The sequence below is a fragment of the Gadus morhua genome, chromosome 15, assembly GCF_902167405.1.
Source record: "Gadus morhua chromosome 15, gadMor3.0, whole genome shotgun sequence".
NCBI classification, from domain to species: domain Eukaryota; kingdom Metazoa; phylum Chordata; class Actinopteri; order Gadiformes; family Gadidae; genus Gadus; species Gadus morhua.
This window is the reverse complement of record NC_044062.1, coordinates 9,903,745-9,925,507: the sequence shown is the minus strand read 5'-3', so window position 1 is coordinate 9,925,507 and position 21,763 is coordinate 9,903,745. Positions and strand designations below refer to the sequence as shown.

General features: G+C 49.0%; 1 protein-coding gene across 1 annotated transcript in view; it reads right to left on the bottom strand.

The window, feature by feature from the left end:
• The window catches only part of LOC115560357 (uncharacterized), a 28,200-nt gene that overhangs the window by 1,058 nt on the left and 5,379 nt on the right, over positions 1-21,763 (bottom strand). Inside the window, exons 7-34 of the mRNA XM_030379756.1 lie at positions 21,382-21,528; positions 20,965-21,162; positions 20,565-20,805; positions 20,107-20,219; positions 19,711-19,899; positions 18,440-18,452; positions 17,878-17,922; positions 17,224-17,295; positions 15,952-15,994; positions 15,774-15,846; positions 13,524-13,564; positions 13,085-13,183; positions 12,292-12,443; positions 11,879-11,991; positions 10,654-10,812; positions 9,640-9,744; positions 8,537-8,625; positions 8,228-8,366; positions 5,828-5,980; positions 5,357-5,560; positions 4,809-4,968; positions 3,114-3,228; positions 2,244-2,451; positions 1,963-2,132; positions 1,551-1,653; positions 1,071-1,267; positions 574-652; positions 85-254 (exon numbers count right to left, since the gene is read on the bottom strand). Of these exons, the coding sequence (XP_030235616.1) occupies positions 85-254; positions 574-652; positions 1,071-1,267; positions 1,551-1,653; positions 1,963-2,132; positions 2,244-2,451; positions 3,114-3,228; positions 4,809-4,968; positions 5,357-5,560; positions 5,828-5,980; positions 8,228-8,366; positions 8,537-8,625; positions 9,640-9,744; positions 10,654-10,812; positions 11,879-11,991; positions 12,292-12,443; positions 13,085-13,183; positions 13,524-13,564; positions 15,774-15,846; positions 15,952-15,994; positions 17,224-17,295; positions 17,878-17,922; positions 18,440-18,452; positions 19,711-19,899; positions 20,107-20,219; positions 20,565-20,805; positions 20,965-21,162; positions 21,382-21,528 (3,590 nt within the window). The remainder of the gene's footprint in view (positions 1-84; positions 255-573; positions 653-1,070; positions 1,268-1,550; positions 1,654-1,962; positions 2,133-2,243; positions 2,452-3,113; positions 3,229-4,808; positions 4,969-5,356; positions 5,561-5,827; positions 5,981-8,227; positions 8,367-8,536; positions 8,626-9,639; positions 9,745-10,653; positions 10,813-11,878; positions 11,992-12,291; positions 12,444-13,084; positions 13,184-13,523; positions 13,565-15,773; positions 15,847-15,951; positions 15,995-17,223; positions 17,296-17,877; positions 17,923-18,439; positions 18,453-19,710; positions 19,900-20,106; positions 20,220-20,564; positions 20,806-20,964; positions 21,163-21,381; positions 21,529-21,763) is intronic.

The following is a 21,763-nucleotide window of genomic DNA, read 5'->3' as shown; positions in this document are numbered from 1 at the left end:
CACAGACACACACACACACACTATACAGAAACACACACTATACACACACACACACATTATACGAGCACAGGCGTGCGTCCCCACCTGGTAGCTGTGCAGCAGGTGTTGGCATGGCGACGGGCTGTCCTGGTAGAGGTGGGCGAGGGTCATCATGCCGAGGCGCTCAGCAAGCGCCCTCCAGGGCACCTCCCCCACGCGCAGCACCCCCAGCAGGGACGACAGCGTCTCCTCGTCCAGGACCCCCCGCTGGGGCTCTGGGGAGCAGGATAGAGTATGTGTGTGTGTGTGTGTTGTTGTGTGTCTGTGTGTGTGTCTGTCTGTCTGTGTGTGTGTGTGTGTGTGCGTCTGTTTGTGTGTCTGTGTGTGTGTGTGTGTCTGTGTGATATTGTGTGTCTGTCTGTCTGTCTGTCTGTCTGTCTGTCTGTCTGTCTGTCTGTCTGTCTGTCTGTCTGTCTGTCTGTCTGTCTGTCTGTCTGTCTGTCTGTCTGTCTGTCTGTCTGTCTGTCTGTCTGTCTGTCTGTGTGTGTGTGTGTGTGTGTGTGTGTGTGTGTGTGTGTGTGTGTGTCGGCTCACCTGGACTGCTGCACTTGATTTTTTTGTTACTATGACGACCCGTTCTGGGACTGTGCCTCGAGTCCAACAGCTTTTTAACCTTGAGACGAAAGAGGGAGGAGGGAGAGGGGAGGGAGGGAGGAGGAGGAGAGAGAGGGAAGGAGGGGGAGATGGAGGGAGGGACGCGGGAGAGGGAGGGGGGAAAGGGAGGGGGAGAGAGGAGGTGGAGAGAGAGGGAGGGAGGGAAGAGGGAGGGGGGAGGAGAAGGAGGGAGGGACGCGGGAGGGGGAGGGGGGAGGGGGAGGAGAGAGAGGGAAGGAGGAAAGGGGAGGCGGAGAAGGAAGGAGGGAGGGGGTAGAGGGAGGGAGGGGGAAGGGGAGGAGAGAGAGGGAGGGAGGGAGGAGGAAGAGAGGGTGAAGAGAGAGGGAGGGAGGAAGAGGAGAGGAGGAGGTATTAGCTCCAGCTGCTCCTGCATTCTACCCCACAGGCTGTTGATGCTAACGTTAGCTTGCTGCTACCTTCTGACAGGTGGCCAGCTGCAGGGGGGTGTGTCCCGGCGAGGGTCTCTTGCGAGTGGTGATTGGCTGCGAGGTGGCCTTTGGGCCTCGGTGCTGTGCTGTGATTGGCTGGTCCTCCTCCTGGTCTTCGTCTTCGTCTGAGGAGGAAGAGGAGCTGAAGGAGAGGGGCTCGTCGTTCTCCAGGTTCTTGTCGGCCCCTGAGGAAGAGGAGGGGTTTTATTCTTCATCACAGCAGGGTTCTCTAATTCCATTGAAGCTTTTATTGTATTGCTTTCATTTGTTGTAGTGTTTGTGTTAGCATGGTGCTAGCATGTAATTACCATGGTGAAATGCTAGGGTTGGGGATGGCATAGTGCTGGCACAGTGTTAACATGGTGCAATTGCTATGTTAGCATGGTGTTATCAGGGGGTTAGCATTGGGTTAGCAGGATGTTAGCATTGTGTTAGCAGGGTGGTGGCAGGGTGTTAGCGTGTTGCTACCTGCGGCTATGAGCATGGAGCAGAGGGTGGGGGAGCCCTGGCTCGCGGCCAGGTGCAGCGCTGTGTTCCCGCCAAACGTGGCCGCGTTGACGTCCGCCTTCAGCTGACGAGCAGAGAGCAAACGTTAATACACCTGTGTGTGTGGTGTGTGTGTGTACATTAAGTGTGTGTGTGTGGTTATTAGGTGTGTGTGCGTGTGTGTTTGTCTCTGTTTGTGTGTGTGTGCGTATGTGTCTGTGCATTAAGTGTGTGTGTGTGTGTATGTGTGTGTGTGTGCGTGTGTATGTGTGTGTGTGTGTATGCGTCTGTGAATTAAGTGTTTGTGTGTGTGTGTGTGTGTGTGTGTGTGTGTGTGTGTGTGTGTGTGTGTGTGTGTGTGTGTGTGTGTGTGTGTGTGTGTGTGTGTGTGTACCTCTGTGATCAGGTAACACGCCACCTTGAACAGGTTGTCTCTGACCGCCAGGTGGAGGGCAGAGCTTCCACTCTTCTGCTCGCCAGCGTTGATTTTGGCCCCGCCCCCAACCAGGAGGCGGAGACAGCGCTCTCCGCCCCTCCTGACTGACAGGTGGAGGGGATGGAGACCTGGGGGAGGAGCCAACAATCCCTTTCAGATATGAGTCATAATACCATAACCACTTACTGCCCACTGTCACATAAGTCACAATACTCAGCATCATAACTGTGTTTGGTTACCGTGGTAGTCGGCCATGTTGACCAGGTGGGCGTGGCTTTCCCCCAGGTGAGCCAGGAGGGGGCGGAGCAGGGCCTCGTCGGCCGCCAGCGCGGCCAGGTGCAGCGGGCTGCGGCCCTCCAGGTCCCCCTGGCCGGGGTCAGCCCCCGCCCGCAGCAGCGCCTCCACCAGCCTCACCTGACCGCTCAGCACCGCCAGGTGCAGCGGCGTCTGCAACCAATCAGAGGTCAGGACCCGCCCACCGGACTGGGGGGTGGAGTTACCTACCTGGGTCAGCTTGTTGGCAAACTGTCTGAGCTGGTTGAGCTCTTTAGTTACCTGTCTGAGCTGCCGGAGCTGGTTTGTAAGTAACCTGTCTGAGCTGGTTAGCTGTTGGAGCTAGCTAGTTACCTTTCTGAGCTGATTGAGCTGGTTAGTTACCTGTCGGAGCGGGTTAGCTGGTGGAGCTGGTTAGTTACCTGTCTGAGCTGGTTAGCTGGAGGAGCTGGTAAGTCACCTGTCTGAGCTAGTAAGCTGGTTGATCTGATTAGTTACCTGTCTGAGCTGGTTAGCTGGTGGAGCTGTTTAATAACCTGTCTGAGCTGGTTAGCTGGTCGAGCTGGTTAGTTATCTGTCTGAGCTGGTTAGACGGTGGAGTTGGTTAGTTACCTGTCTAAGCTGGTTAGCTGGTGGAGCTGGTTAGTTACCTGTCTGAGCTGGTAAGCTGGTAGGGCAGGCTAGTTACCTGTCTGTGCTGGTTAGATACCTGTCTGAGCTGTTGGAGTTGGTTGGTTACCTGTCTGAGCTAGTTAGTTACCTGTCTGAGCTGGTTAGCTGGTTGAGCTGGTGAGTTACCCGTCTGAGCTGGTTAGCTGGTTGAGCTGGTGAGTTACCTGTCTGAGCTGGTTAGGCGTGTTGAGGACGTGGTTCTGGTGGCTGCTCAGCAGAGTGTGGATCAGCTGGTGAACCACTCCAGACTGCTGGTGGATGATGGCCAGGTGCAAAGGACTGTGGGAATGACCGCCACCAGGGTTAGTGAGGTCAGAGCTGAGACCCAGCAGTCCTACTGGGTTACAGAACCTCTGGTCCAGCAGTCCTACTGGGTTACAGAACCTCTGGTCCAGCAGTCCTACTGGGTTACAGAAACTCAGGTCCAGCAGTCGTACTGGGTTACAGAACCTTTGGTCCAGCAGTCCTTACGGGTTATAGAACCTCTGGTCCAGCAGTCCTACTGGGTTACAGAACCTCTGGTCCAGCAGTCCTACTGGGTTACAGAACCTCTGGTCCAGCAGTCGTACTGGGTTACAGAACTTCTAGTCCAGCAGTCCTACTGGGTTGAATAATCTCTGACCCAGCAGTCCTACTGGGTTACAGAACCTCTGGTCCAGCAGTCCTACTGGGTTACAGAACCTCTGGTCCAGCAGTCCTACTGGGTTACAGAACCTCTGGTCCAGCAGTCGTACTGGGTTACAGAACCTCTGGTCCAGCAGTCCTACTGGGTTACAGAACCTCTGGTCCAGCAGTCCTACTGGGTTACAGCAGGAGTTCTGATGAAGTTGATTCTACTGAGTGTATCTCTACAGTGGCCAGTCTACACGGTGTTGATCTGAGACCCCGTGTACTACGTTTGGGTGTTGGCCACCCAATCACACCCTCACAGATACCACATCGAGCCACAAGATTGGTGGTCGAAACACACAAAGAGGGAAGAGTTGACCAAGAACCAGCCTGACCTTAGAGAAACAGGTCTGGGTGAGCCTAAGGTTCGGCTCTGGATGGAGCAGTCAGCCCGCAGACTCAGAACCAGAAACATTACTAGGGTATCTCTGCTGAGGGTGGATGCTGCCTGTCAGGGCTCTTAAGGCCCATTCACACCCTACGGTAAATACGGATACAGACCGTTTCGTCCGGTCCCGGAGGTGTTTCGTCCGTCAATGGGTCCGTAGCCTCTGAGCTTACGAATCCGGAGTGCTCCGGGAGAAACGGAGCAATACCACCGGAAATCGAGGCGGCAGTATAGAGTCAAAAGTCAGACCATTCGCGAAAATAGATAAGAGTAGTATAAAATTTGATATGTATATATATATATTGTATTTAACGTTTTATACTTATATTATACTATATACCTGACCTTTTTATTTTATTGTTCCCCTGCTTTGGCAATGAGTTGTAACTGGTCATTTAAAAATGGCGCAACATTTTGATGAGATTTGAGGGTTGGTGAGGGGTGTCTCATGCCTACACTTTTTGCACTTTTTTTTGTCTATTTCGGATGACACAAAGCAAAATCATCTCCTCTACAGATGCCATGCTTGCGATTGGCGATGCCGTTATTTGTGACATGACAGTCACTGCCCTCAAGAGGATGCATTGCGTAACATCCATAACAACGCTGAAACCGCACGGAGGTATGAAGGGTAGTCCCGGAGACAACGTTTGGTACGGACGGACGAATTTCGTCCGGACCCGGAGGTATGAATCGGCCTTTATTGTGGAGTAGTCATTCAGGTATCTCTGCTGAGGGCTCTTATTGTGTAGCAGTCAGTCAGGTATCCCTGCTGAGGGCTCTTATTGTGGCGGTGACTCACGTGTCTCCGTTGTGGTCCTGGACCCCACACAGGTGTCTCTGGAGGGCCAGCAGGACCCGTGGGTCTCCGGAGCTGCAGTACTGGAGCAGGGCCTGGGCCGGGGGTCTGGAGCCCTGGGCCGGACCCCCCCCAGGGGATCTGGACCGCTGCAGACGGGCCACTGGAACCCCGCCCCCACACATGGTCATTAACACTCTAGAGGTAGGTGTAGGTGTGTATCATGTATACTTCTATCTTTTAGTGTTGTTACCTTCCTGGAACAGCTGTTGTATAGTGTGTTTAAGTGTGTGTAGTTTAAATGTAGCTACTTAGCTGTAACAGTGTAGCTACCTAGCTGTACCGTGTAGCTACCTAGCTGCACAGGGTAGCTACCTAGCTGTAGCGGTATAGCTACCTAGCTGTAACGGTGTAGCTACCTAGCTGTAACGGTGTAGCTACCTAGCTGTAACGGTGTAGCTACCTAGCTGTAACGGCGTAGCTCCCTAGCTGTAACGGTGTAGCTACCTAGCTGTAACAGTGCAGCTACATAGCTGTAACGGTGTAGTTACCTAGCTGTAACAGCTGTTGCTGTAAGGGTGAACTCTGTCCATCTGTCTGATCTGTCGTCTGCTGCTGGGCAACCACGGTCTGAGGGGCGGAGCCTGACATCTGGTTTCCTCCCCCATAGCTGTTGAAGCTTCCTCTGTAGCTGTTGAAGCTTCCTCCTCCTCCTCCTGCCCCTCCTCCTCCGCCCCCGTTCATGTGTTGGTAGGCTAGAGAGAGAGAGAGAGAGAGACCGAGACCGAGACCGAGACCGAGAGAGAGAGAGAGAGAGATATATAGGTAGTAGTGATATAGGTGGCAGTGATGTTACGAGTAGTCAGGCCCTCCTCTAGAGGCTGACCAATCACACTCCTACTCTGGAGGCTGACCAATAGAGGCTGACCAATCACACTCCTCCTCTAGAGGCTGACCATTAGAGGCTGACCAATCACACACCTCGTAGTTAGTAAGTTAGTAATATCATGAAGTATATTCACCTCCTCCTCCTCCGAAGTCTCCTGCTCCTCCCCGCCCTCCCCCCTGGCCTCCCCCTGCTCCTCCCCCCCCTCCTCCTCCTGCTCCCCCCCCCCCTCTCCATGGCTCGTAGTGGGAGAGGGGCTTCAGCTTCTTCCTCTGCACCTCCTCCTTATCTGGAGGGGGGGGGGGGTTATAGATGATAGATGTTTACGTGTAGTATATCTAGTAGTATATCTAGCAGTATATCTAGTAATATATATATATATATATATATATATATATATATATATATATATATATATATATATACACAGGTGCTGGTCATATTATTAGAATATCATGAAAAAGTTGATTTATTTCATTAATTCCATTCAGAAAGTCAAACCTGTAGAATGTATACATTCATTCCAAACAGACTGATACATTATAAGTGTTTTTTGCCAAAAAGAAGATGATTATAGCTGACAACCAATGAAAACCCTAAATTCAACATCTCAGAAAATTAGAATATGGTGAAAAGGTCAGATATTGAAGACACCTGGTGCCACACTCTAATTAGCTAACTAACTCAAAACACCTGGAAAAGCCTTTAAATGGTCTCTCGTTTTGATTCTGTATGACACACAATCATGGGGAAGACTGCTGACTTGACAACTGTCCAAAAGATGACCATTGATACTTTAAAGAAGGAGGGCAAGACACAAAAGGTCATTGCCAAAGAGGTTGGATGTTCCCAGAGCTCTGTGTCCAAGCACATTAATAGAGAGGCGAAGGGAAGAAAAAGATGTGGTAGAAAAGAGTGTACAAGCAAGAGGGATAAACGCGCCCTGGAGAGGATTGTCAAACAAAACCGATTCAAAAATGTGGGGGAGATCCACAAAGAGTGGACTGTAGCTGGAGTCAGTGCTTCAAGAAGCACCACACACCGACGTATGCAAGATATGGGCTTCAGCTGTCGCATTCCTCGTGTAAAGCCACTCTTGAATAAGAGACAACGTCAAAAGCGTCTCGCCTGGGCTCAAGACAAAAAGGACTGGACTGCTGCTGAGTGGTCCAAAGTTATGTTTTCAGATGAAAGTAAATTTTGTATCTCCTTTGGAAATCAAGGTCCCAGAGTCTGGAGGAAGACAGGAGAGGCACAGAATCCACGTTGCCTGAAGTCCAGTGTAAAATTTCCACAGTCAGTAATGGTCTGGGGTGCCATGTCATCTGCTGCTGTTGGTCCACTGTGTTTCCTGAGGTCCAGGGTCAATGCAGCAGTCTACCAGGAAGTTTTAGAACACTTTATGCTGCCTGCCACGGACCAACTTTATGGAGGTGACGATTTCATTTTCCAACATGACTTGGCACCTGCACACAATGCCAAATCTACCAGTACCTGGTTTAAGGACCATGGTATCCCTCTTCTTGATTGGCCTGCAAACTCACCTGACCTTAACCCCATAGAAAACCTATGGGGTATTGTGAAGCGGAAGATGCGAGATGCCAGACCCAACAATGCTGAAGAGCTGAAGGCCACTATTAAAGCAACCTGGGCTCTCATAACACCTGAGGAGTGCAACAGACTGGTCGACTCCATGCCACGCCGTATTGCTGCAGCAATTCAGGCAAAAGGAGCTGCAACTAAGTATTGATTGCCATACATGCTGAAACTTTCCATGTTCATACTTTTCAGTTGGCCCACATTTCTAAAAAATCATTTTTTGTACTAGTCGTAACTAATATTCTAATTTTCTGAGATACTGAATTTGGGATTTTCAGTAATTGTCAGTACTAATCATCCAAATTAAAAGAAATAAACATTTCAAATATATCACTCTGTGTGTAATGAATTGATATAATATGTAAGTTTCACGTTCTGAATATAATTACTGAAATAAATCAACTTTTTCATGATATTCTAATAATTTGACCAGCACCTGTATATATATATATATATATATATATATATATATATATATAGTAGTATATCTAGCAGTATATCTAGTATTATATATCTAGTAGTATATCTGTAACTCTATATCTAGCAGTATATCTAGTAGTATATCTAGTAACTCTATATCTAGCAGTATATCTAGTAGTATATCTAGTATCTCTATATCTAGTAGTATATCTAGTAGTATATCTGTAACTCTATATCTAGCAGTATATCTAGTAGTATATCTGTAACTCTATATCTAGCAGTATATCTAGTAGTATATCTAGTAACTCTATATCTAGCAGTATATCTAGTAGTATATCTAGTATCTCTATATCTAGTAGTATATCTAGTAGTATATCTGTAACTCTATATCTAGCAGTATATCTAGTAGTATATCTAGTATCTCTATATCTAGCAGTATATCTAGTAGTATATCTAGTAACTCTATATCTAGCAGTATATCTAGTAGTATATCTAGTAACTCTATATCTAGCAGTACCGTGGACGTGGGGGACGTAGGTAAAGATCTTGGGCTCGCTGCTGTCTCCGGCCTTCTTCCTCTTCAGCTGCAGGAACACCGGGACAGAGCCCTGGATCTCCATGCTGTGGTAGGGGGGGGTCCGGAACACGATGGCATACTGCACACACAGACACACACACACACACACACACACGCACACACACACACACACACAATATTTACACACACAGTATTTAGACACATAGTGGTGTGTGTTTGTCAGTATGAGGACCGGTCCAGACCACCTGGTCCAGACCACCTGGTCCAGGGGTGTGTCAGTATGAGGACCTGTTTGTGGACGTCCGTTGGGGAGAAGTCTCCGAAGGCCTCCCAGGCCCCCTCCTCGTCCTCCTCGTAGAAGCGGATCTCGATGTCGTCTGCGAAGGACAGATCCATGATGGGTAACAGCTCAAACCTTGGTGTGGTTCTTAAACAATGGCTCTGGTCTGGTTCATTAACGATGGTTCTAGTCTGGTTCATTAACGATGGTTCTGGTCTGGTTCATTAACGATGGTTCTGGTCTGGTTCATTAACGTTGGTTCTGATCTGGTTCTTAAACAATGGTTCTGGTCTGGTTCATTAACGATGGTTCCGGTCTGGTTCATTAACGATGGTTCTGGTCTGGTTAATCTAAACGATGGTTCCGGTCTGGTTCATTAACGATGGTTATGGTCTGGTTAATCTAAACGATGGTTCCGGTCTGGTTCATTAACGATGGTTCTGGTCTGGTTCATTAACAATGGTTCTGGTCTGGTTAATAAACGATGGTTCTGGTCTGGTTCATTAACGATGGTTCTGGTCTGGTTCATTAACGATGGTTCTGGTCTGGTTCATTAACGATGGTTCTGGTCTGGTTAATTAACGATGGTTCTAGTCTGGTTCATTAACGATGGTTCTGGTCTAGTTCATTAACGTTGGTTCTGGTCTGGTTCTTAAACAATGGCTCTGGTCTGGTTCATTAACGATGGTTCTGGTCTGGTTAATCTAAACGATGGTTCCGGTCTGGTTCATTAACGATGGTTCCGGTCTGGTTCATTAACGATGGTTCTGGTCTGGTTCATTAACGATGGTTCTGGTCTGGTTCATTAACGATGGTTCTGGTCTGGTTCATTAACGATGGTTCTGGTCTGGTTAATCTAAACGATGGTTCCGGTCTGGTTCATTAACGATGGATCTGGTCTGGTTCATTAACGATGGTTCTGGTCTGGTTCATTAACGATGGTTCTGGTCTGGTTCATTAACGATGGTTCTGGTCTGGTTCATTAACGATGGTTCTGGTCTGGTTCATTAACGATGGTTCTGGTCTGGTTCATAAACGATGGTTCTGGTCTGGTACATTAACGATGGTTCTGGTCTGGTTCATTAACGATGGTTCCGGTCTGGTTGCGGACCTTTCTGGACTTTGTCACACAGCAGGAAGATCTCATCTCCTCCAAACACGGATCCACACGTCTTGTCCATCCGAGAGATCTTCAGATTGGACGCGTTGGGAGACTCTGGGAGAACACAATGTTATACTGGTATACTGGTATACTGGTTTACTGGTATACTGTTATACTATTATACTGGTATACTGTTATACTGTCTGGTATACTGTTCCACTGGTATACTAGTTTACTGGTATACTGTTATACTGTTATACCGGCATTCTGGCATTCTGGTATACTGGTATACTATTAGTATAGTGACAGTGTCAGTATCGCGGTAGAAGTAGTAGTAGTATTGTAGTATCGTGATGGGATGCTCACTGCTTTCGCAGATGGAGTAGTATTAGTAGTAGTAGTATAGTGGTAGTATCGTGGTAGTAGTAGTATTGTGGTAGCATAGTATCGTGGTGGGATACTCACTGCTGTTGTAAATTGGGTAGGATTAGTAGTAGTATTAGTAGTATAGTGGTAGTACTCACTGATGTCGTGGATGGGGTTGTGTAAGTAATAGTATTAGTAGTGGGGTAGTATAAGTATTAACAGTAGCAGTATTAGTTGTATAGTGGTAGTACTCACTGCTGTCGTAGTTGAGGTAGTATTAGTAGTAGTAGTATTAGTAGTACAGTGGTAGTACTCACTGCTGTCGTAGATGGGGTTGTATAAGTAGTATTATTAGTAGTATTAGTAGTACAGTGGTAGTACTCACTGCTCTCATAGATGGGGTTGTATAAGTAGTATTATTAGTAGTATTAGTAGTACAGTGGTAGTACTCACTGCTGTCGTAGATGGGGTTGTATAAGTAGTATTATTAGTAGTATTAGTAGTACAGTGGTAGTACTCACTGCTCTCGTAGATGGGGTTGTATAAGTAGTATTATTAGTAGTATTAGTAGTGCAGTGATAGTACTCACTGCTGTCGTAGATGGGGTTGTATAAGTAGTATTATTAGTAGTATTAGTAGTGCAGTGGTAGTACTCACTGCTGTCGTAGATGGGGTTGGACACCACAGGCTTCAGGGCTCTGGTGAAGCCCCCGTTGCTGTCCTGGAGGTAGGCGGTGAACTTTAACCTCACGATGTTCAGGTCCATCACCTTCCCCAGCTCCTTGGCCTCCTTCACCATGGAGCTGTCCTCTGCATCTAGGGACCAGGACTGCATTAGACCACTAGACCAGGACTGCATTAGACCACTAGACCAGGACTACATTAGACCACTAGACCAGGACTACATTAGACCACTAGACCAGGACTGCATTAGACCACTAGACCAGGACTACATTAGACCACTAGACCAGGACTACATTAGACCACTAGACCAGGACTGCATTAGACCACTAGACCAGGACTGCATTAGACCACTAGACCAGGACTGCATTAGACCACTAGACCAGGACTGCATTAGACCACTAGACCAGGACTGCATTAGACCACTAGACCAGGACTACATAAGACCACTAGACCAGGACTACATTAGACCACTAGACCAGGACTGCATTAGACCACTAGACCAGGACTACATTAGACCACTAGACCAGGACTACATTAGACCACTAGACCAGGACTGCATTAGACCACTAGACCAGGACTACATTAGACCACTAGACCAGGACTACATTAGACCACTAGACCAGGACTACATTAGACCACTAGACCAGGACTACATTAGACCACTAGACCAGGACTACATTAGACCACTAGACCAGGACTACATTAGACCACTAGACCAGGACTACATTAGACCACTAGACCAGGACTACATTAGACCACTAGACCAGGGCTACATTAGACCACTAGACCAGGGCTACATTAGACCACTAGACCAGGACTACATTAGACCACTAGACCAGGACTACATTAGACCACTAGACCAGGACTAAATTAGACCACTAGACCAGGACTACATTAGACCACTAGACCAGGACTACATTAGACCACTAGACCAGGACTACATTAGACCACTAGACCAGGACTACATTAGACCACTAGACCAGGACTACATTAGACCACTAGACCAGGACTACATTAGACCCTACTGCAGGCAGGAATAGACCAGAGAGGAGGTGCAGGTGTTTTACCAGAGAGGTGGAGCAGGTCTATTACCAGAGAAGAGGTGGTGCAGGTCTATTGCCAGAGGGGTGGAGGAGGTGTTTTACCAGAGAAGAGGTGGTGCAGGTCTATTACCAGAGGGGTGGAGGAGGTGTTTTACCAGAGAAGAGATGGTGCAGGCCCTTCTGCTGCCGCCTCTCATCTCTCAGCCTTCGCGTCAGAACCTCCATCACACCCTTCTTGGTCACATGGAGGATCCCCAGGTTACTAAAGCTGCACACACACACACACACACACACACACACACACACACACACACACACACACCCACACACACACACACACACACACACAGGTTAGAAGTTAGGGGGAGGGGCTAGGGGTCAGGGGTTAGAGGTAAGGGCTAGGGGTCAGGGGTTAGGGGCTAGGGGTCAGGGGTTATAGGTTAGGGTTAGGGGGAGGGGCTAGGGGTCAGGGGTTAGAGGTCAGGGCTAGGGGTCAGGGGTTAGAGGTCAGGGCTAGGGGTCAGGGGTTAGAGGTTAGAGGTCAGGGGTCAGAGGAGGGTCCACTCACGAGGCGGTGAGGTCGTTGGGGCCCACGTCCAGGGTGCAGGTCCCGTTCTCGGTGCACTGCCGGCCCACCAGGCTGTGGGCGTGGACCCGCGCGGGGTCGCTGTGGGTCACCAGCTGCACCTCCACCCGTGCATGGCCCACGTAGTTATTCACCTAGGTGGAGGCGGGACAACCACACCTGTCAGTCCTCTTTATTACTGAAGTGGTGTGGGGGTGGTGTATTACACTGAGGTGGTGTCAGGGTGGGTGGTGTATTACACTGAGGTGGTGTCAGGGTGGTGTATTACACTGAGGTGGTGTCAGGGTGGTGTATTACACTGAGGTGGTGTCAGGGTGGGTGGTGTATTACACTGAGGTGGTGTCAGGGTGGTGTATTACACTGAGGTGGTGTCAGGGTGATGTATTACACTGAGGTGGTGTCAGGGTTGTGTATTACACTGAGGTGGTGTCAGGGTTGTGTATTACACTGAGGTGGTGTCAGGGTGGTGTATTACACTGAGGTGGTGTCAGGGTGGGTGGTGTATTACACTGAGGTGGTGTCAGGGTTGTGTATTACACTGAGGTGGTGTCAGGGTGGTGTATTACACTGAGCTGGTGTCAGGGTGGGTGGTGTATTACACTGAGGTGGTGTCAGGGTTGTGTATTACACTGAGGTGGTGTCAGGGTGGTGTATTACACTGAGGTGGTGTCAGGGTGATGTATTACACTGAGGTGGTGTCAGGGTGGTGTATTACACTGAGGTGGTGTCAGGGACGGGGTGGTGTATTCTATTCGGCGTTGCCGTGGCGACTCACCTTGACGGTCGGGTAGGTCCTCCGGTTCCTCTCGCTGGACGCCCCCGGGAGCCCCCCGTGGGAGGGGCCCTCACACTCATACCGGAACCTGAAGCCCCTCTGAGGAAACACATGTAACACACACACACACACACACACACACACACACACACACACACACACACACACACACACGCACACACATATAACACGCGCACACACATATAACACACACACACACATATAACAAACACACACACACACACACATAACACATACACACATATAACACACACACACGTAACACACACACACATATAACACACACACACATATTAAACACAAACACACACACAAACACACACAACGTCAATAGTCAGCATTTCCTCCCTCCATCTCTGTTTGACCTCTGACCTCCGAGCGGCGGGGTCAATGGGGCGCTGTGATTGGTAGAGGTTACCTGCTTTGGTTCCTCTATGATCTGGATGTATGGTCCGTGAGCTGCAGGAACAACAGGGTAATACACTATCAGTACACCACCTCTGACTGGGAATACACCGTCAGTACACCACCTCTGACTGGTATACACCCTCAGTATACACCACCAGTACACCACCTCAGACTGATATACACCACCTCTGACTGGTATACACCCTCAGTATACACACCCACCAGTACACCACCTCTGACTGATATACACCACCTCTGTGCTACGAGAACAAGCGATCCTGCTCATTCGTATGCCTCTTTCCCACCAGGCGGTGCGTTAGTGTTCGTTGCCGTACATTGAAGCCCTGATCGCTTATTATATTGGCGTTTCGGCCGAGCGGTGCGGCTCGGTGCGGCTCGGTGCGGCTCGGTTCGCTTATATCGGCGTTTCCACTGCCAAAAGTTGGGCAAGGTCCCAAAATAAACGCACTGAGCCTACATATTTTTCGACACTCCTCCGTTGGGTTGCCAAGCCACTTTCAAAATATCCTGTTTGGTATGACCAACTGATATCTTTGCAACACAAACAGCGAGGAGGATTGACTTGATCTATAAATGAAGTCCCTCAACTTAATTGGTTTAACACCATGACCAACATTCTGAAAACATCCATTAACATCCACATTTGGCTCAAACAATGTTAGGCTTACAGCCCATGTAAATAGTTTTGTAATAATGTTCTTGTTCTTTTAATTGTTTATTACTCTGATGGTTCTGTTTCATATCGTGGAAACGATGTTAGTTAATGATTCAGAGCATGATGCATTTTAAATGGCATCACTTTTGGTCTTGTGTCTTCATTATTCTTAAAACAATTGTAGCGGAAACAAAGCCAAATTACAACCAATAGCTTCAGTCATTGAGGGCAAAAGTAGGCCCAATGATTTTTTTATTTAGTTTTACAAATCAAGAGTAGGCCTGATTTCACTAATGGGCTATGCATCCTTTCCTTCTGCCCTTGTAGTCCAAGACATGCAGCCCATCAGCTTTAAAAGTACAATGCTGCCACTGGTAGATTTGTATCAATTGTATTCACATAATTATCCCTCCCTGCTATTTTGTAGTTCACCAAAACACCCTGAAACGACTTGTCTCCACATACTTATGCCACCATACGCCACTAACAGTGCAAGCAGGCCAATGGCAACCAAGCGCGCAGTCCTTCCTGCCTCACTTTAAAAAACCAACAGCCGCCACTGATATGTATATGAGAGAGAGAGAGAGAGAGAGAGAGAGAGAGAGAGAGAGAGAGAGAGAGAGAGGGAAAGGGAGAGGAAGCGAGAGAGAGAGAGAGAGAGAGAGAGAGAGAGAGAGAGAGAGAGAGAGAGAGAGAGAGAGAGAGAGAGAGAGAGAGAGAGAGAGAGAGAGAGAGAGAGAGAGAGAGAGAGAGAGAGAGAGAGAGAGAGAGAGTCACTGAGACTGTAGACGTTTTTAAACTACCAAATATGCCTGTCTTATGCAATACTTATTCCCATGGTGCGTGCGTTTACACTGCCCGAGGTAAATTGCCAGCCTGAGCTAGCACCCCAATTTACCCTCCCGGAACCCACACACATTAGGGGTTTCATTCTGATGTAAACGCGATGAGACGGCTCCGCGGTTCCAGGGGTGGGACTTGGGTAGAGGTGCTGCTGCGTTGTCTAGACAGAGACAGCGCAGCGATATCAACATGAGTAGTTCTAGCTGGAGAGACAGTGGAATCCGCGAGCTGCTAATCATTTGAGAGAAAGTGTTGCAGTCGCATTAAACGAAGACGGGAAAAGATGCTGCGATCTACAAGAAAGAGGCAGAGGAACTGTCCTTACGAGGCTTTTGTCTGATAAAAAACAAGTGGTCAGCCAAAGAAACAATGTGTGGCATTTTTGGACTTGTAAATCGTTCATTTAAGTTGTAGCCTACACTCAGATGTATACTCATTCTTGCATGCAAATCTTCTGAATCATAAAAAAATAAAAACATTCATAGTATGCAAATTATTCTAAGGGGTCTACTCTTTAGAATAATACTCTCCTCCTTCTCCATTGAACCAAGGAAGCCCGCTCTGTGACGACTGGGACTTTACCAAATCGGTTTTACACAGGCAAGGCAGTGAAATTGCCGGACGTGCCAAGCTGCTACCGAACCAGCTTAGCAATGTAAAAAGGCCTAGAGAGAGAGAGAGAGAGAGAGAGAGAGAGAGAGAGAGAGAGAGAGAGAGAGAGAGAGAGAGAGAGAGCGTTACCGTTCTCTGGGATGTAGGGTTCTGTCTTGATGTCCACTGGGGGGATGTAGTCATAGTTCAGGTTCATCAGCAGCTGCAGAACCAGAGCAACCATTAGTGCCTAGTTCTGCTCCTGAGGGAATATAACCCATAACCCTGCAGTGTGTGTGTGACTCTGTGTGTGCATGTGTGTGTCTACCTCGTTGTCGTTCTCGTAGCCGTGGTACGAAGCGTCGGCCATCCTAAGGACCACAGAGAGGACATGGGTCAGAGATAACCCTTACCACATCCCATAATACCAGGGCTGGACTCACTTCACTTTCACTTTCTCAAGGCAACAAACACAACATCTCTCCCTCTCTCTCTCTCTTTGTCTATCGCTCTCTCTGTCTTTCTGTCTCTCTGGCTTTTTCTCTCTCTTGCTCCCTCCTGTAGTATTTGAGTCACTTCCTGGAAGGAGAGAAATGAAGGGAGGAAAGCCCCCAGAATCCCAGCTCTCTGCTGCCCCCGCAGGTCACACACACGCACGCACGCACACAGACACACACAGACACACACACGCACACACACCCTACATTCAGATAAGATAGTACCTTATTCATCTGGGGAACTCCCCCACTGCTCCCAACACACAACTTGCTGCGTCATTACCTCCTGTCTAAACCCCAACCTCAACCTCACCTCAGCTGAGATCAGTCACCTACAGTCCCCACTAGCTTCTACTGGCTTTACCCTCTGCCCCTGAGTGTGAGGTGAGAGACAGTAGTGAGTAAGGAGCTGGGCTCTTGTGGGGGGAGTCAGAGGGGTTTTTTCTTCAGCGGTCTGAGGGGGACGTCCCAGCGAGCCTTTGACCTCTAGGGATGAGGGGAACCCGGGACGGTCTTTCCCACCACCTCATCGGACAGCCTTCCCCTCATGCTGTTCTACTGACATCATGCTGCTGTTCTACTAAAAGCTCCACCTCCACCACCTCCTACTGCATCCAGTCGGAATCAGGTACGCTCCCTTTGCTAGTCTCATCTCGAAGCAGCCAATTACGTTGCACCTACTCTGGCCAGTCAAAAGGTTCTGACCTCCTCAGTGATCACCACAGACGGTAGGTTCCTTTGACCCCTCCAGCATTCTGCAGCTCTGGGGACAAACCCTCCTGACCCCTCCAGCGTTCTGCAGCTCTGGGTCAGACCCTCCTGACCCCTCCAGTGTTCTGCAGCTCTGGGTCAGACCCTCCTGACCCCTCCAGCGTTCTGCAGCTCTGGGTCAGACCCTCCTGACCCCTCCACGTTCTGCTGCTCTGGGTCAGACCCTCCTGAAAACGACCTGCCGCGGCTAGCTACCTAGCATTAGCTTGTCCACCAGACACAGAAGCAGGTTCAGAGGGAAAGCAGTCAGAAGCTACGTGTTAGCAGCCAGCTAACACTCATCAGAACCCCGAGTACAGCCGAATACACACTCCCGCTTGGCCCGTGGTTACCTGATTGCTGACATGGCAACAGGCAGCCACCAAACAGCCGATGAGGAAGATGATGGTCCAGGACCCAGGGACCTGAGGGAAACATCTTAGTGAACACAACATCACACGTGTGTGTGTACGTGTGTGTGTACGTGTGTGTGTGTGCGTGTGCGTGTGTGTGTGTGCGTGTGTGTGTGTGTGTGCGTGTGTGTGCGTGTGTGTGTGCGTGTATGTGTGCGTGTGTGTGTGTGTGTGTGTGTGTGTGTGTGTGTGTGTGGTGTGCATGTGTATGTGTATCTGCATGTATCCATGTGGGTACATGTGCGTTTGTGTATGTGTGTGCATGTTTGTAAGCGTGTGCGTGCATGTGTCTGTGTGTGTGTGTGTATGTATGTGTCCATGTGTGTATGCGTTTGCGTGTATGTGTGTGCATTTGTGTGTGTGCATGTGCTTGTGTGTCTGTGTGTGTGTGCGCGGTTGTGTTGCGTTAATACAGAATATCACTCTGGGAATTTCCAGGGAAAATAATAGATTGTGTCATTCACAGTTCAGTGGTAACTTACCAACGATAATTATAATATCACCAACATTATCAAATCAAATATTGAATAATTGAAAACACAAATTTAAACCTATAAACTGACATTTAGTTCAAGGTTAATCTATAACATTCACCTCGTATTGCTCTGAAGGGCTTGAACACCAACTGCCTTCAATACTCTGCAATACACAAGCACAAAGCTCTCTGAATATACTGGTAAGTGTGGATGCAATTCACCTGTCATAAATATTAGATCATTTTAGTATATTAAAAAATCCTCCACAAGAACGAACAAGGCATTAATCTGTCTTCATCGTTTTTACAATTTCTAAGTTTTTCTCAGAGCGTTAATGGGTGAAGTTGTGCTCAGAGGTGATACATCTACAGTACTTCTTTAGGTTATGGATGCATAGAAGTCTGCTTATTTCTTGTATCTTATTTGCAAAAGAGTAACATGCTATTCATCAGATATGAATACAGACTGATACACATGTAGACAATAAGTACTGTCTCTAGACTTCCGATATGAATACAAACTATGTTGATGAGGTTATTAACACATTGTTCACTCTCTGTTGATAAGGTTATGAAGACATTATTCACTCATCCACATTCATTCCGCTGCAGATCAGCTGCTCAGTTGATATTTGTAAGTTCATAATCAGTTATAATGTTTGATTAAAGTAGTGTTCTTACCCGCGGTTCTCCCCTGATTCGGTTTATCGGGTAATGATTCCGTTGATCGGCGGATTTTCACGAAGAGTTGTCATGAAGTCTGCGAGGATATAAACACACTTCCGGTCCTTCTCTTCAACGTAAAAGCCAACCCACCGAATGTTTGAATGCAACACGACCCGCTGTGATACAATAAATGTATCACAGTGGTAGTCAGGGCTTAAACACTAGCAGGTCATGATCATAGTGAGTTCAGGATCATAAGGCATATCACACCCGATTGGTGTTTGGTCTATTTTTAATAAATTCCTAATTTGTTCTGCTTTTACTTTTGAATGAGGAAAGGACCGCTCGGGAATTTCGTGTAAGTGGTCGTGTTTTGACGTCGTGTTGTGATTGGTTACAGAGCGAAATAACAACTGGAAAACCCCCGCGCGGAGGGGGAATTCCGCTGCTTCATGCATACGCGCGGCCGCAAAACTGGCCGCTGATTGGATGAGGGGAGCGCCGCGTCCCTGCGCTGCGCCAATGCGCCGCGCCCGTGCGCCGCGCAGAGGGTGGCGGTGACTGCGATGACACGCGCCATGCGTATGAACACGAGCACAACAGGGGCCAGTCCCTTTTTGAACGGCTCTGGTTCCGGAAGTAAATTTCCCATTCATTTTCTTCATTGGCCATTCGTAAAATCGTCATATAAAGAGTTTTAAGCCTGGAACCAAGCCAAACGTTCATCAAGGTAGTCATGACCATAAAACGTTTGATTCAGGGCAAAAAAACATTTGGAAAACGGAAGAAAAGGCATAGGTACAACAAGACTGTACATTAGTGAAGGAACAACTCTCATCCCATAAACCATTGCGGCCCTTTTCGCATACAACCCAATAGTTAAGATAAGAGTGTTTCTTGCCTCACTTAACCTGTGTCATTATTATATTTTTTATATCGTTGATTATAGTTGTGTCATATATTCTGTGTGTGCATTTGTGTTTGTATAGTGTTTCATATAGTGTATAGTTGTCATCGACATTGTAATAACGTTACTCCCGGAACCACACTGTTGCACTCTGAGTCTATAATGTTTGTTATATTTTCAACACACAAGCTGTCCAACATATCTTCAAGTAACACAGTTCAGGAATGCAGACCGACAAACAGATATTGTATTAATTATTATTCTCTTTTATTCAAAAATATATTTGAGGAAACAAACAGTACATTCAAATTGAAATGGTCTAAAATAACTTTGAACCCCCAACCAGTCTCTGTATGGACCAGACCGGTCTAGACTGGTTAGGACCGCAGGACTAGTTCTCCTGGGAACTGGAGGTCCAGCAACAGGAAGTCCTGCACCAGGGGAACACTGTTCTCGTCGCACAGAAAGTGACTGCGGACCGTCAACAGGAAGCTCTTCAGCGGCAGCGTGACAAGAGACTGAATCCTCTCTGCCACCAGACGGACATGTCTCACCTCTGACCCCGGGTCTGTGTGAGAGAGAGGGTGAGTGAGTGAGTGAGTGAGTGAGTGAGTGAGTGAGTGAGTGAGTGAGTGAGTGAGGATCTGATTCTTATTCATTAAGATGTAAATGTGTGACAGAGTGGGGGAGGTCTGTCTCAAACTGAAACAGACAGGTGATCAGACAGACAGACAGAGAGGTGATCATATAGGCGGATCAGGCAGACAGGTCGTACCGACGGTCTTGTAGAGTCTGTCTGCTGGTGTCTCCAGGATCTTCTCCAGGAGGACCGGAGGAACCTGAACCCCCACCGTGCTGGAGCCCTCGCTGACCACCAGGAGACCGGGCCTGGACGCACACACACATGCACATACACGCACAAACATACACACACACACGCGCATGCATACACATACACGTATACACACACACGCACATACATATTAGCTGGCTTCCTCTCTCTACCTTCAGTAGCCTCTCTACCTGTAGTAGCCTCTCTCTCTACCTGTAGTAGCCTCTCTCTCTCTCTACCTATAGTAGCCTCTCTCTCTACCTATAGTAGCCTCTCTCTACCTATAGGAGCCTCTCTCTGTCTGTAGTAGCCTCTCTCTACCTGTAGTAGCCTCTTTCTGTCTGTAGTAGCCTCTCTCTACCTGTAGTAGCCTCTCTCTACCTGTAGTAGCCTCTCTCTACCTGTAGTAGCGCCTGACGCCGGTGTGAGGCAGACAGGGGTAGCAGGGCAGGTAGATGCCGTTGGCGTCGGTGCCCAGCTCAAAGGCACAGCGGCCGCAGCCAGCGTAGGTCACGTCTCCTCCGAGCGTCTCCACGATGCGCTCCAGCGACGCCTCGCTGTCCAGCCGTTCAACAGGTGCATTCTGGGAAAGGCTAGCCTGGAACTGGAAGGACGTGATGTTTACCCGGAGATCCACGTCACCTGAGAGAGGGTGCGAGAGAGAAGGTTAAGTTCCTCGTGTGGGCAGACGGCCTCCACACGGCCTCCACACAGCCTCCACACGGCCTCCACACGGCCTCGACAAGGCCCCCACACACAACCTCCACCGCCCTGAGGCCATAGGGACCAGCCACCACCCACCAGAGTGTCTCTGGGACAGCAGCGTGCCGAGGTCCAGCTCCGGGGGGCCAGGAGGGCCGGGGGTGCTGCAGAACTCCCGGGCGCGGCTGTCCTGGGGGAACACCGGCTGGACCGCCCCCCAGGGGGTGGAGTGGAGCTCTGGGAGGTCAGAGGACACGCCGTCCCGCACCAGAAGATACCGGAAGTCCCACACGGCGTCTGAGAGCCAGAGGTGGAGCGGGGGACATCAGGTGGAGGACGGGTGTAGCAGTAGACAGTATGCATCATTTGGGAACGTTCAAATATAGGATTGATCTATGGGCATTTAGATCAAGTTGTGTTGTTTCCACGTCATCAGGCCTCTGTTCTTCCATCATAAGGGTGACCCCTGGTGGACCCCCTGTTTGACCCCGGGTGGACCCCTGACCCGGGCTGTACCTGTATTCCGGGTGATGCGGGGGAGCCATGTGAGGGTGGACCCCCAGAGGACCAGCCAGCCCCGCCGCCCGTCGCCCTGCTCCACGCTAAGCACCGCCTTCTGGACCCCTCCGCGCCGGGCCCCGCCCCCAGCCTCCCCACGCCACTCTGCAGCAAATTGAGACCCCATCATATCCCCCTCACTGGCCCTGTTGATGTGAAGGAGTGTGTGTGTGTGTGTGTGTGTGTGTGTGTGTGTGTGTGTGTGTGTGTGTGTGTGTGTGTGTGTGTGTGTGTGTGTGTGTGTGTGTGTGTGTGTGTGTGTGTGTGTGTGTGCTGGTGCATGCGTGTACCTGTGCAGGTCTGTGCGTGTACCTGTGCAGGTGTGTGTGTGTACCTGTGC